The sequence below is a fragment of the Tauraco erythrolophus genome, chromosome Z (genome assembly GCF_009769465.1).
Source record: "Tauraco erythrolophus isolate bTauEry1 chromosome Z, bTauEry1.pri, whole genome shotgun sequence".
Lineage (NCBI taxonomy): Eukaryota > Metazoa > Chordata > Aves > Musophagiformes > Musophagidae > Tauraco > Tauraco erythrolophus.
Genome location: NC_141496.1, coordinates 6,861,008 through 6,875,306, shown reverse-complemented (window position 1 = coordinate 6,875,306; position 14,299 = coordinate 6,861,008). Strand labels below are relative to the sequence as shown.

At 39.8% G+C, this 14,299-nt stretch overlaps 1 protein-coding gene across 4 annotated transcripts in view; it reads left to right on the top strand.

Annotated features, from left to right (window-relative positions):
* Window positions 1-14,299, top strand: part of PIK3C3 (phosphatidylinositol 3-kinase catalytic subunit type 3) — an 88,906-nt gene that overhangs the window by 50,143 nt on the left and 24,464 nt on the right. For 3 of the 4 annotated variants that reach the window (XM_086628714.1, XM_086628715.1, XM_086628713.1), the window contains one exon: window positions 9,871-10,039. The exons of the other annotated variant lie outside the window; for it this stretch is intronic. In XM_086628714.1, the coding sequence (XP_086484840.1) occupies window positions 9,871-10,039 (169 nt within the window). The remainder of the gene's footprint in view (window positions 1-9,870; window positions 10,040-14,299) is intronic. 4 annotated transcript variants of the gene reach the window in all.

Here is a 14,299-nt window from a genome sequence, read left to right as displayed (position 1 = left end):
CAGACCAAGTAGAGTGAATAATTCTAGTGATTCTAAATAAATAGAAGATTTCTCTACTAGAGGAAATGGAAGATTTGAAAATTAAGCTACTGCAGCTATTGCAATCAATGACTTGGGGTGGAAGGAAATTCAAGTGTTTTAGTTGAACAGGAGTTCACGTGTAGCTGCATAAACTGCACAAAGTTTTAACAAAAACATTTCTTGTAGGGGAAAAAAATTATCCTTTCTTATTTTTGTTTGTGTTTTTTTTTTCCTTGCTTACTTTTGAACTACAGCTTTCTATAGGAGTTCTCATGCTTTAAATACCTTCATTACACAGTGATGAAGAGTTAGGAGTTGTGGTTAAGTGTTTGTAGTAAAGTGAAATGTTTATTGAATGAGAAATATCTAATAATAAAAATGTGATTTGGGGAAAAGAGACATATCCATTTGGAAGGTTTGCGAGTTGACAGATAAAGCTGAAGCATGTATTAATTTGAATCTGCATACTCTGTATGAAAAAAAATAGAAAATTAACCATTGGGCCTTAATTAGAGTAAAAGGTCTCGCTCTGAGCACATGAGGGAACAGCAAAAGCAAACATCATCTTCCTTATCTGCATGGGAATGTACAAATGGACGTTTAAAAATGTGTCTTGAGCTCTCTGTCATTTTTCTACAGTGACAGATATAAATCTTTCCATAGCAGGCACTGCTTGCTTGCTCAGAGTAGTAATATTTTAGTGTTTTGATTTGGGGTACACTTTACCTGTCTGTGTTAAAAAGCAGTAGCAGAATGACTGGATTAGTGGAAGAATTTAAGCGGTACAGCAGAGGGCAGCACACATCCATGGTATGTTCCGAGTCTGAAATTGTTTTCGTCTGCTACCTAGGCTCTGTCACATACAGAGAGAGGTTTTTTGAGCTATCAAAAGAAATTCTTAGGTTCCAAATACAAGGGCTTCCTACAAAGGCTGGTTTCTTGCTACTGAGACTCTCTTAGACCTAAGTTGGCAAAAGCTAACTTTTCCAAATGGAAAAACTATAGAATTCAAACCCTCCTTCTATATCAGTGCTTAGATAAGTACATTGATAAATACTTTTATTAATGTTGCAAACCTCTGTAGTATGTAAAATGCAATGGAATTTTTAAATATGTTCTTAAATGTTACTGGTCTTGATGGAGGAACATCCTTTTTCTGAAGAGGCGGGGGAGGGGAAAGAAACAAAAAAAAAAACCCCACCCACACCAAAAAAACCCACAAAACTAACACTAACATACTGTTATCCTTTAGATTTCTCTCTGCAACTCCAATTTCCATGATGGCTACCAAAGAATATAAACTTGTCTGCTAAGACATTTTCTTTTACAGGTATCTTGGACAGAATTGCTCGTGTAACAATACATGTCTAACTTTTTTATTTTCATATAAAATGCCTGTCTGGAGTGTATTTTGAGAATGAACAGCTTGAGGTGTGAGGAGGGGAAAACTGCAATGCTTTGCACAAGCTGGGCCTTTATCCATTATATAAATGATGATGATAAACTTTGCCTCCAGCTGTTGCTGCACACTGAGATTAAAATCTGTACCCTGAGTAAGTCTTTAACAATTCATAGAATTTCATAGAATTTCTAGGTTGGAAAAGACCTTAGAGATCATCCAGTCCAACCGTCCCTAATCCCCCATTAAACCATGTCCCTAAGCAGTTCATCCACCCTATTCTTAAACACATCCAGGGATGGGGACTCAGCCACCTCCCTGGGCAGCCTATTCCAGTGGCTGACAACCCTTTCAGAGAAGAAATACTTCCTAACATCCAACCTGAATCTCCCCTGACTAAGCTTATACCCATTTCCTCTTGTTCTGTCACCCATCACTAATGTAAAGAGCCCTTCCCCTACCTCCCCACCATCCCTTCTCAAGTACTTGTAGGCCGTACTACAAATTCATACTACTCTTCCATTTTTGTGTCGACTGAGAAAAGTTACAACATGTAGCTGATGAAAATGACGACAGTAAATTAGGCATTCTGATTTTTTTCACCGTGGCAGTGCTCTGTTGTCAAAGTAGAAATTTTGACAGTAGCATCAGAATTTCCTGGGAAAGCCAGGAAGCCACCCCATCTGTCCATCCACTCATTTTCATCAGAGGAATTTTTAGCCTATTGCTTCAAATTTAAAGTAGGAATTCAGTTAAAATAGTTGTTAAATTGTACTTTTTCTATATGAGCCAGGTTATAATAATAGTGGCAGTTGCAGTTTACAGAAAACGTATTGAAATTCAGAACTTCGGGATTTTTGTGTATTGGTTGGGGTTTTTTTTTCCCCTTTTCCCAAAAGGAGGAAAAGATAAGTTCAGAATAATTTGTAAGACTTTCTTACCTGTTAAAAGACAATTGCCACGATTTATTTATTTATTTTATTTTAGTAGTTGCATCTAATTTGCTTTGCCTTCCACATTTTTGTTAAGAATTTCAGAGTTCTGTACAGGTTTCCTGTAGCTTTTCCTCACGGTCCTCCAGTGAAATAAAACAATGTCTGTCCTGCTGTGTGGGAACTTTCTCCTGTACTAAAATCTGGGCATTAGCAGTAAAAGTGATGGACAAATCAACCTCTCTGGCTGCAGTCAGATGTTACGGGCTATTGCAAGCACCAGATACCAATTTTTAGTCTCCACAAGTCCAAGCTTCCCTTAATCAAAGATCATTTCACTCTCAAGGGTTAAAGGAACTCAGATGGACTTTCAAATCCATCATGCCCTGACTGCTAGTCCGGGAAACTTTCTATGTTTGATGCCATTTCTTTGAGCTCTCCAAGGGCCTGTCCTCTTTATTCCACGTGTTAGAAAACCTGATACTCAGTAGAAAAATGTAATCAACCTCACAAAATTAAAAAAAAAAAAGAGGCTTAAAAGTACTCAACAGGATCAGCTTTCATGTTTTAAACAAAATAAGTTTGTGTGTGCATGCTGCATTATTGCTTACTCCTGGAAACACCTCATCCTCTTCCACTCAGTAAATGCCTTGTGTCTTGCTTTTTCTGCAGTGAAATAGCTTAAATAGGGAGTGGAGAGTGATTGTTAGGGCACTGGTTTTTAAGGTGAGAGACTTTATTTGAAGTCTTCCCAGCAGAGATTTTTACTCCTTCCTGAAAGAGTGCTAATGTCATCTCTGAGTGAGACACTTTCAACATCAGAGATGTTTGACCAGCGTATCTTTGTGTATCTTGAACTATGTGTAGGTGCCTGCGCATAGTCCTGCTCTAGCCTTGAAACAGGGCAAGGAAGTTCATACGTACTTCTATGTGATCTTGAGATGTTTCCTGAATCGTTATGTTTGGTCAGACGTCTAAAGGTTTCAGTGTCTAAATATTAGAAATCCAAGGCCTTTGTATCTAACCATGCAAGAAGGTAAGAGCCTTGGAGGATGAAATATGTTTCACTTGTTGTCTTAAGTAACTCCTCTCTTAAAAACCCTCATTCATATGATTTAGCAGTCATTCCTGAACCATAATAAACCAAAATGAAATATCCAATTTTGTTTTTTAATTTATAAGCATGTCTAATAATTAAGAGCCCTTTAAATTAATATGTAATAAATCAGAAGAAGATGAATTAGAAGCTGAGATGAAAAACATGATGGTCTAAGAGATGGAAGTGTCTGTGTTGTGGCACTGACACTGTATGTTGAAGGAAGGAAATGTGATTGTTTTATAAAATGTGGAAGTTCAAAGCCCTTGGAAAAAGTTGTATTACTTAATGAAGTTCACATGCAGTCTAATTTACTGGGAAGATAGATGATAATTGTATTTAAATATCACACTATGACTATGAAATATCACTCATAATGAGGGTGGTGGAGCACTAGCACAGGTGGCCCAGAGAGGTCATAGAGTGTCGGTGCTTGGAGATGCTTGAAACTGTCTGGACATGGTCCTGGGCAAGGCAGCTGGCTCTAGGGGGCCCTACTCGACGGGAAGTTGAACCAGATGTCCTTCACACATCCTGTCCAACTTCAGCCATTCTGCGATTCTGTGAAATAAAGATTTAAGAGTCATCTTCCAAATTCAGTTGAGAAGGTATCCTTCTTGTCAACGAAATTACATAACTTTCAGGAACTTCCAAGTACAAAACTGCACAAGTTGTGTGACACTCCAGAACTTAAAGACTCAACACCTGTGCAAATGACATACTGTTTCTCCTGTAGACTGTTTTTCAGTAGTGATTACTAGACAAGGTTACTTTTTAAGTATAATCATAGCTGAAGCTAGCAAACTTAAAATGAGTAGTGTTTTGTGGAGCTGTGCTCTTTTAAGAAAAACATGTTTAAGTTGACAAAAAAAAAAAATCCTAAATTATTACTGGCAGCTTTTGCCTCAGTCCTTAAAGACGCATATCAGGAGTGATGGCTATGTTAGGAGGAGATGTCCTATTCACAGTGAAAGTCAATTCTTGCAGAATAAATATTCTGATTAAATCCATTTTCTGTTTTCTTAAAATTATGTCTTGATGAACTTCCAGATCAAAGTGGTAATTTTTTATTGGAAATTCTATATAAAACAACTGTTGTAGATTATATGAGCCAGAATGTTCAGGTTCCTAATTTTAACCTGTTTTTTCTACGACTATTTAATATTTTTTGCACTACACCTTGTCAAATAGGTACTAGAAACTTTCTCCAGCATTATTCTTGTGTGCTGGGTTTATGTGGTGGGGTTTGGTAGCAGGGGAGAGGCTGCAGAGACAGCCCCTGTAAGGAGATGGGAGAAGCTTCCCTGGCTCCAAAACCGGTCAGACCGGGCTCTCGCCAGGGCTGAGACAATCAGCGCCTCTGTGAATGATATCTTTTAAGAATGAAACAAAGGAGCCAGAGCCAGGTGGGACCTGCAGTGGAGAAAGGTAGGAGGTGGGGGGCTGCGCCCCTCCTGGCCTCCCCAGCAGAAAACTGCCCGTGCTCGGCTGCTGCCATTCGACTGGAGTCGACAGCAGTGACACGGCATGGAGAGCGCAGAGGTGCCCCACTCCCAGGGCGCCCGCTGGGCAGAGTCCATCCTGTGGGACTGCCGAGGTTCCTCGGGCCGGCTGGGCTTGGTGTGGCTGCAGGGAGAGAGGGCTGAGACCTGAGAGAAATGGCTGTGCAGACACCAGGTCAGTGCAGATGGAGTGGGAGAAGGTGCCAGAGCTGGGATTCCCCTCAGCCCCTGGGGAGACAGCAGCGGCCCCTCTGCCACCCATGAGAAACACAGTGGAGCAGAGACCGACCTGCAACCCATGGAGGACCCCATGCCAGAGCAGAAATGCCTGTGCCTGAAGGAATTCTTAGAGGACTGTCTCTGTGGGAAGGACCCCACGCTGCTGGAGACTGATGGTGAAGTAGAGATGCATCTGCCATCTGTGAGAAGGGACTCCACACCGGAGTGGGTGGCTGAACCCTAAGAACTCATGACTTCGTGGGAAAAGCCCGCGCTGGAGCAGTCTGGTGGGTAAGGATTGCATCCTGCGGGAAGGACTCACATTGGAGAAGTCTGTGGAGTGTTTCCTGTGAGGAGGGGCCCCATACTGAGCAGGGTAGGAGTGTGAGGAGTCCTCCCACTGAGGAAAAAGGAGCAGCAGAAACAGCGTGTGACAAACTGACCTGCAGCCTTCCCCCTGCGCTGCTGTGGGAGAGGAAGTAGAGCTAAGAAGAAGGGAAGGGTGGAGAGAAGGAGTTTTTTAAATCTGGTTTTGTTTCTCATTATCCTCTCTGACATAACAGGTAACAAAATAAATTGGTTTGTCCCGAAGCCGAGTCTGTTTTGCCCAGGACCATGGTTGGTGGGTGATCCCTCCCTGTTCCTATCTCAACCCTCAGCCCTTTTGTTATGTTTTTTTCCTCCTCTCCACCCCAGTGTGGAGCGAGGAGTGAGCGAGCGGCTGTGTGATAGCTTAGCTGCCAGCTGGGCTAAACCACGACATCTTGTAATGGAGCTTGTGCTAAGGGATGGTCTAATGGTCACATTCATTAGTATGAAAGTGGGATGTTCAGTGCTATACCCGGCTCCAAACGGATCCCCTGCTCATGGGACAGTCCACAGACTTCTCCAACGTGAGTCTTTCCTGCAGGATGCAATCTTGACCCATCAGATTGCTCCAGCGCGGGCTTCTTCCCCACAAAGTTGTGGATTCTTGGGGAGCTGTCACCTACTCTGGCGTGGGGCTTTCCACAGATTTCAGATGCCTCATCGTCAGCCTCCAGCAGCTTATGGAGACCATTGTCTACGACCTGCAACGCCCATTCTCTGTCCTCCTGCACCACAGTGGTGGAGGAGGCAGAGCCGGGAAGAAGGGAGGGGTGGGGGAAGGTAACTTAGTTGCCAGCTGGGCTAAACCATGACAGAATTTTACTTAGTATGATCACTTGAGAGACTTGAGAAACTTTTAATCTTAGTGTTAAAGCATTTAAAATCATCAAGTTTATTAACTTGATAAATTTATTATTTATTAACATAAATAATAGTATAAACTTCACCTAATTTTCAGTATGAAATACACAAGCAATTTCATTTGTCCAAAGTAGGCTAGCTTATAGAATCACAGAATCATAGAATGGTTTGGGTTTGAAGGGACCTCAAAGATCATCTCGTTCCAACCCCTCTGACGTGGGCAGGGACACCCTCCACTACACCAGGTTGCCCAAAGCCTCATCCAACCTGGCCTTGAACACTTCCAGGGATGGGGCATCTACAACTTCTCTGGGCAACCTGTTCCACTGCCTCACCACCCTCTGAGTGAAAAATTTCTTCCTTATATCTAATCTAAATCTGTCTTCTTTCAGTTAAATCTATTGCTCCTTGTCCTATCACTACGCGCCCTTGTAAAAAGTCCCTCTCCAGCTTTCCTGTAGGCCCCCTTTAGGTACTGGAAGGCTGCAATAAGATCGCCCCGGAGCCTTCTCTTCTCCAGGCTGAACAGCTCCAACTCTCTCATCCTGGCTTCATAGCAGAGGTGCTCCAGCTCTTGGATCATCTTCGTGGCCTCCTCTGGACCTGCTCTAGCAGCTCCATGTGCTTTTTGTGTCCTTTTTGTGTTGGGGACTCCAGAGCTGAACGCAGTGTTCCAGGTGGGGTCTTACAAGAGCAGAGTAGAGGGGCTTCTTCCGTTTGTAGTTAAGTCCTTAACGAAAACATAAGATGGACTTCTCTGTAGAAAGCTCTAAAACTGCGCTGATTTCTCAAGCTGGCTGGTCAGTCTTTACTGGTGTAGCAGCTTCAGGCAAGCACCATGGGGAGCCTCCTGTCTGTTTTAGGCAGTACAGTGTGTTGGTTTAACTGATCTTGGAGGAGCTACATAAATGAAAATGAGTTAAGGCTGTGTTTAGTACACGAATTTGAAAAATATTAAATATAATTAATGTATTAAGTAAAAGCTTTTAACATACAATTTGAGTCAGCCTAAAAATCTGCTGAATTTTGAAGTGTACTAGGGAAGCTATAATGTCAATGCAGGATGGCCTCATGTTGTATTTTATACTTCATTCCTGAAAAAGAATAAGTAAACTATTTGATATCTAATTAATTTAGATGAACATATCAGTCAGCTATTAAAATGTTTTTAAATGTTTTATATGCATCTTTGTTACCAATTTATATTATTAATTATCACCTCTTATTCCCTATCTCCAGAGCAAACTAAAAAAAATTTAATTACTGTCACAAGAGTTATTGTGTTATTCAAAATGCTGTCTCTTGAGTCTTCAAGGTGACAGGTTTGAATAAGTGAACAGAAAACACACACCCCTAAACTTTTTAATTAAACATTTTTTGCAACTTGATGATGGTGGGGTGTATATATCAAAGTGCCTACTTCAAAAACCTAGCATACAAAAATGAGCTCTAAAGCAACTCCTGTAACAGCTTGAAAAAGCTATTGAAGGCAGGAGGCTTTTTTTTTAGTAGAATTAGGTATGCAAATTGTGATAGTTGCGGCATTTATCAACTAGAGCAAATACTTTGTCTGCTTATTAAGCATCCTTGTGTTTTGCCTTAGAAAATTGACTGTGATGGAATTTGTTTCTGGGGTTGGAGAAGAGTGCTTGTGACAGATCTCAAGCAGCCTTCTCTGATGATAGAACATTATTCAACGAAATGGTCAAAGAGGAGTGACTAATTGAAAAATACTGGCTGTTCCATTTTTTCCAAGAGTGCTGAGCACATAGCTTATGAAAATATTAAAATGAATACTGACACCACCGGTTAAAATACCCCTTGGCAAACAGATCTGTGTCCGTAGTGCTGTTCGATTCCATAAATCTGAAGCAAGACTGTCTATGTTCTGTGCTGTCTAGATAACAATCATGCTAATAATTTTCTGCCTTCTTGTTTAAAGGCTCTTCCATCTTGTATCTACGTTTCATTCTCTTCTATAAATTACTCCTGTAAGACTGAAATTTATTGCTGGGTAGCTTTGCTTTGGATGCCAAATAACTTACCAAACAGTTCAAGCACACATCACTTTTTTGTACTACTTAGTTTACTCCCTAATGCCTCATTACTTCAGACTTCAGGAAGATGGTTTTGCTCTTTCCTGAGGAAATCACTTAACAGATTTTGGTTTTGTTTTGTGTTATTTTTTGGTTTGTTTGTTTTTATATATATATATATATAAATATGTTTCTTGACATACCTGAATTCTTACCATCATTTTGTAATGCAGCTCTGGTATGGCCCAAGTCATTGTTTAAGTTACACATTTCAAACTGAAAACTTGTTCGCAGAACGCTTTCAGAAACTTTTTTTTGCTTTATATGGTCAATATTTTCCACTTAAGTGAATCATAAGAAGTAGGAGTCATACTGTTTAGATTTCTGTTGTCAACATTTTTGTTTGCATATTTATGCAATATTTAATCTTCAGATTATCTAAATGTTTCAGTAGGAGTTTTTGAAGTTGTTGGTGTTTCAGCTGTTCGTTTTGCCCCCTGTTGCATCTCATATATGGTTCAGTCCGAAAGGGAATACAGTGTATACTCCCCAGTAGAGGTCTGAGCAGTATTATAAACAGCATGGCTGCACACCAGATCTTGGTAGGAAGCAAAGTTGCCTTGTGCATTTGAAGCAAGAAGTGTATATGTTTTTTTGTCAAGTTAATGCTGCAGAAACATTTTAAATGCAGTCAGTTGATCTGAGGAGGGAAAGGTAGTGATTGAATGAGGCAACTCTTGCATTTTAGTACTGAAAAAGTGTAAGACAGACTTCGACACATTCGAAATACAATTTCAGATTTGGAATTATGGTGTTTCTTCAGTGTATCTGAAAACTTGATAAATTTTGACATTACTTGAACAACTCAAAGAATTTTGAAGTAGCTTTGAAATCTTTGGTATTTAGTGGCTTCGAAAGGTCATTCTTAGGATCAGGAGTCCTATTTTGCCTTTGGTAAATTTAAAATACAACTCTGTTAACATATTTCATGCCACAGCGACCAAATGGGGTACTAAAAGCAATGCAGTGTGTATATTATATTTTAATTTGCTAACAAATTGTAAAGAAAGAGCAAAAAATTAGTAGTCTGTTATGTAACTGTGCATTTAATATCTTGACCAGTTTCAACATTGGTTCAGTCTTTGTGAATATACTCCATATGTTTAAAAAAAAAAAAGCAAAAAACCTCATCGAGTTTGTTAGTACTTTTAATCGATGTGAAATCAGCTTTGCTTTTTTAAACCCAGAATTTCAAATCACCAGCTGAAGATGTGAAATATATGGTTATAAGCCTTATAGAAAACAGTAGATTGTATTTTTTTGAGAGCTGCTTAGCATCTTCTAAAGGTGCACTGATAGATTTACTTTTTTTCCAAGTTTTGCATGGAGATTTGATACGTGAAGTGTTGCAATATGTTTGTCTTTCCTTCTACAGGTAAACTATTTCACATTGACTTTGGTTATATTTTGGGTCGGGACCCTAAGCCTCTGCCTCCCCCAATGAAGCTGAATAAGGAGATGGTGGAAGGTATGGGAGGCACACAGAGCGAGCAGTACCAGGAGTTCCGTAAGCAGTGCTACACAGCCTTTCTTCATCTCCGCAGGTAACAATACTGTTTTGATGCAAAAATTTGTTAGAACCACTATAAAGTAGGAGAGGAGTAAATGAATTGAAGAGAATATTTCTGTTGAAGATTTAAGACTTGTTGGAAGTCTGAATGTAGGCACAAGAATTTGTATGAAACGAATGAAAAACATCACAGCATTGGTGTAATGAGAGGCTTGTGTGTAATTGCCCTTCAAGTTAAAGGTCCTTAGTTTTGCTTGTTTAATAACCTAATAGCTTTTTTTTTTTTGTAACTCCTATGCAGTGTGAAATTGTATCTTGATTTTTGGATATGTGTTTGCCTTTAAGCAACTTTTTCTCTAGATATTGATGATCAAGTAACTGTCCTTTCAACTCGAAGTCATTATTCATTTGCTGCTTTGTCCTCCTGCAGTTTAGATTAGTAATGATCAAATTTCTTTGGCTTGAAAATGGCATACATAAGCTTAGTTAGCTTTAGGTCCTACAGGAGGAAAATTAGCTACTTGTATTGACAATCAAGTACGTTGGCAGTTTCTGTAGATACCCAGAACTGTGACAGCTAAAACCTATTTAAACTATATTTATTAATGGACCAACAAATATCTCCTTTAGACTTGGAATCAGCTTCATTCTTTTGCAGTGACTATATTACTTATCATCATTTTTCTGAGAAAAGTACATCAGCTTTGTTCTGTTTGAACAAAACACAGGTAAGTACTCTTGGTCTATCCAGTGATTGATTTGGGACATCTTTCATGGAGATGAAAGAATTTCACTTTGATATCAAAATCACATAATATAAAGCTCCAAATATGTGGAGAAAAATTAGTAACATGAAAAGCATATGTAAAAAGTACACGAAGTGTGAAAAGTAGGCAGCCAATGATACGAAATAAAATGTACTTAGTCCTTCATTTAAAGGGGAGTGAGAAGTTGGTTTATAAACTGATGTTATTGGTGTAAAGCAGTTCAGCAGCATGAAGAGTGGCATGTTATTAACAAACAATATTCATTACTTCAGAGAACAATCAGGAAGGCTAATGTATGTCCCACATTTTAAATTTTGCTTAAAACTATTTCATGATACTGTTATTTCTTATTTGTGAAATGCTTAAGTTGTTTTTATTGTTTAAACATTGCTATTTCAATGGAAAGGTCTGTTGTGTCAGTGAACGATTACTCATTGCATTAATTTATATAACAATTTGCTACAAAGATTGTCATTAAGTGTGGAGTATAGCAGTAATTTGGGTATAAAGCTAAACTGTAAATCAGGATGGTTTCATTTTTAATGTCTGGGATTGTAGTTGTAATTATAGTCTCTCCAATATTTGTTCACTTTAATAGGAGAGTATTTTTAAATGGTTCTAGATAAATATCTTTAAGGCTTTCAGCAAAGATCACATAGGGTAATGTTAGTATTACTATAACTATTACTTTAAGCTAGAACTAAAAATGATTAAGATTACTTGCTTATTGAAAAAATAATAATTAGAGGTGGAATGGTTTGGTTCTAACAGTTCTGCATGTTTATACAAACCCATTCACAGATTCACAAACCCATTCTTCTGGCTCCGTAGTGTGAAATCACAAGGTCTGATTGCTAAGACAAAATGCAAACTCTTTGTCATCTCTTTCAGTTTGTGTTTTATTCTTTCTTCTTTATTTCCCTGGGGTATAGACAGTTCTTTACATGTTTCTAGTGCTGTTTATCAGTGTTTCAGGATTCCTGGTGGAATGGATGTTGTATAGTGAAAACAAATATAAACAATTTAAAACTTGTAAGTATAAAAATAGTTCTGTTCGTTGTTTTAGGTTAGAAGCAGTTCGCCATATGATCATTGATGTGCGGTTTTTTGTTGGGGATTTTTGGGGGGAGGGGTGGGGGATATGCTTTCCACTTTTTGGAACAACAATAATCAGTCGTGTGCGTTTGTCGCAGCAATGCTGTAATGAAGGAGCAGCTTCTGCATTCTGAATGTGCTGCTGGGGAAATTGTGGCTGGCATCAGAACTTGCATCCTCACTTGGGCTGTAGCAGCCTTTTTACATGCTCATTGTACACATCGAGCCTACTTAAAGATGTTCAAGTCCTTTTACGTGTCAGTGCTTCTCCTCCTCCAAGAAGTCCCAGTTTACATGTCTTCAGCAGGATCCAGCAGACAAGAATCCGGCATCAATGTTTGAAAGTGTTTCTCAGAATGATGTTCTGGATTGTAAGGGTTTCCCATGTGTTAGTCATGCAAGAAGTTTGATGTTCAGTTTGAGTTAGTAGGCATATATAGTTAAGATCAAGCATGTATTTCATAAGTTACTAAGCACTTAGAATCATGGAACGGTTTGGGTTGGAAGGGACCTCAAAGATCATCCAGTTCCAACCCTCCTGCCATGGGCAGGGACACCCTCCACTACACCAGGTTGCCCGAAGCCCCATCCAAGCTGGCCTTGAACACTTCCAGGGATGGGGCATCTACAACTTCTCTGGGCAACCTGTTCCAGTGCCTAAAAGTTAAAAAAACTTTTAAAAAGTTACCAAAAAAAGTTACCAAAACTTTAAAAAGTTGTTTAAAAAAAAAACACTTTAGAAGTTACTGTTCTCAGAAAAGATAGCAGTGACAACTTGAACTTTTGTCTGATGGGGGTTTCTTGATCTACATGAGGCTCTTCTATGTAGAAGCATAATTGTTTATATGCTTGTTTGTCACACTTCTTGCTCACGTTCAAACTGTGAGTTTAATCAACCTCCAGTGCAGCTGAGTGCTCATTTATTTTATAAATTAATTTGTACTGAGCTTTGAGGAAAACAAAGAATCCATTCACTTAGAAGGATATAAGGTCAGGTTTAGGTGCTTAAATGAAGCTCCTTAAACTCAGAAGAACTGAGCTCCTAGTCTGTTCTGCCTGGGGATGGAGGTCAGCCATTCAACTGATATTACTTGCCTGAGGAGGGCGTTCATTTCTTACAGGCCAGATTCCTAACTCAGGTGTTTCAGCAAAATGTCTAGTCTTAGGATGGATTTGGGCTGTCAGTTGATCAGTTGTGAACATCTTGGCAGAATTGCTAAGGATGTTGCCTATAGCAAGGATGACAACCAACTGTCTAAAGTAGGAAGCTCTAATCTCTCAAGTCCCAGGTTTATTAAATAAATTTTCTGAAAATCTATTAAAGGTGACAAGGACCATAGAAGCAGCTAAAAAATTTACTTATAAGGTCTTTCTCATGCTTAGACAGCCATCTAGTTGATTACTGCATTAAAGAGATGTTGAGGTGAGGGCCAAGGAGAGACCTGCAGATAGTATAGGGAGCAGCTCTTTCCTAATTTTTGTCTCCTCCCACTCCATACTCCTCCCAAAATTACCTGTTTGTGATTTTTTTTTTTTTTTAATGAGGTTCTTCAGATGGTCTTGTAATTCCAGTGCTTTTACTTGAGGCTTCAAGAACCAAAAGATTTCATTGTGTGGAACAGAACCAGTTCTTAGCTGGCATCTAGCAATGACACCTACACCTGTGAAATCTCTTGTACAAACCTCCATCACTTAAATTACTCCAGAAACCTGTAGAGCTCTTAAACTGTAATCTTCTATCATAGAATCATAGAGCGATTTGTTTTGAAAGAGACCTTAAAGATCATCTAGTTCCCACCCCCCTGCCATGGGCAGGGACACCCTCCACTACACCAGGTTGCTCAAAGCCTCATCCAACCTGGCCTTGAACACTTCCAGGGATGGGGCATCCACAACTTCTCTGAGCAACCTGTTCCAGTGCCTCACCACTCTCAAGAGGGAATAAATTCTTCCTTAAATCTGATCTAAATCTACTCTTTTCCAGTTTAAAGCCGTTGCCCCTTGTCCTATCACTACATGCCCTTGTAAAAAGTCCCTCTCCAGCTTTCTTCTAGCTCCCCTATAGGTACTGGAAGGCTACTAGAAGGTCTTCCCAGAGCCTTCTCTTCTCCAGGGTGAACAGCCTCAAGTCTCTCAGCCTGTCTTCAGAGGAGAGGTGCTCCAGCCCTCTGATCATCTTTGTGACCCTCCTCTGGATCCACGCCAACAGGTTGCTGTTGTTCTTATGTTGGGAACTCCAGAGCTGGATGCGGTACTTCAAGTGAGGTCTCTCGAGAGCAGAGGAGCAGAATCACCTCCCTCGACCTGCTGGCCATGCTCCTTTTGATGCAGCCCAGGACATGGTTGGCTTTCTGGGCTGCCAGTGCACATTGCCGGCTCATGTTGAGCTTCTCATCCACCAGCACTCCCAAGTCCTTCTCCTTAGGGCTGCT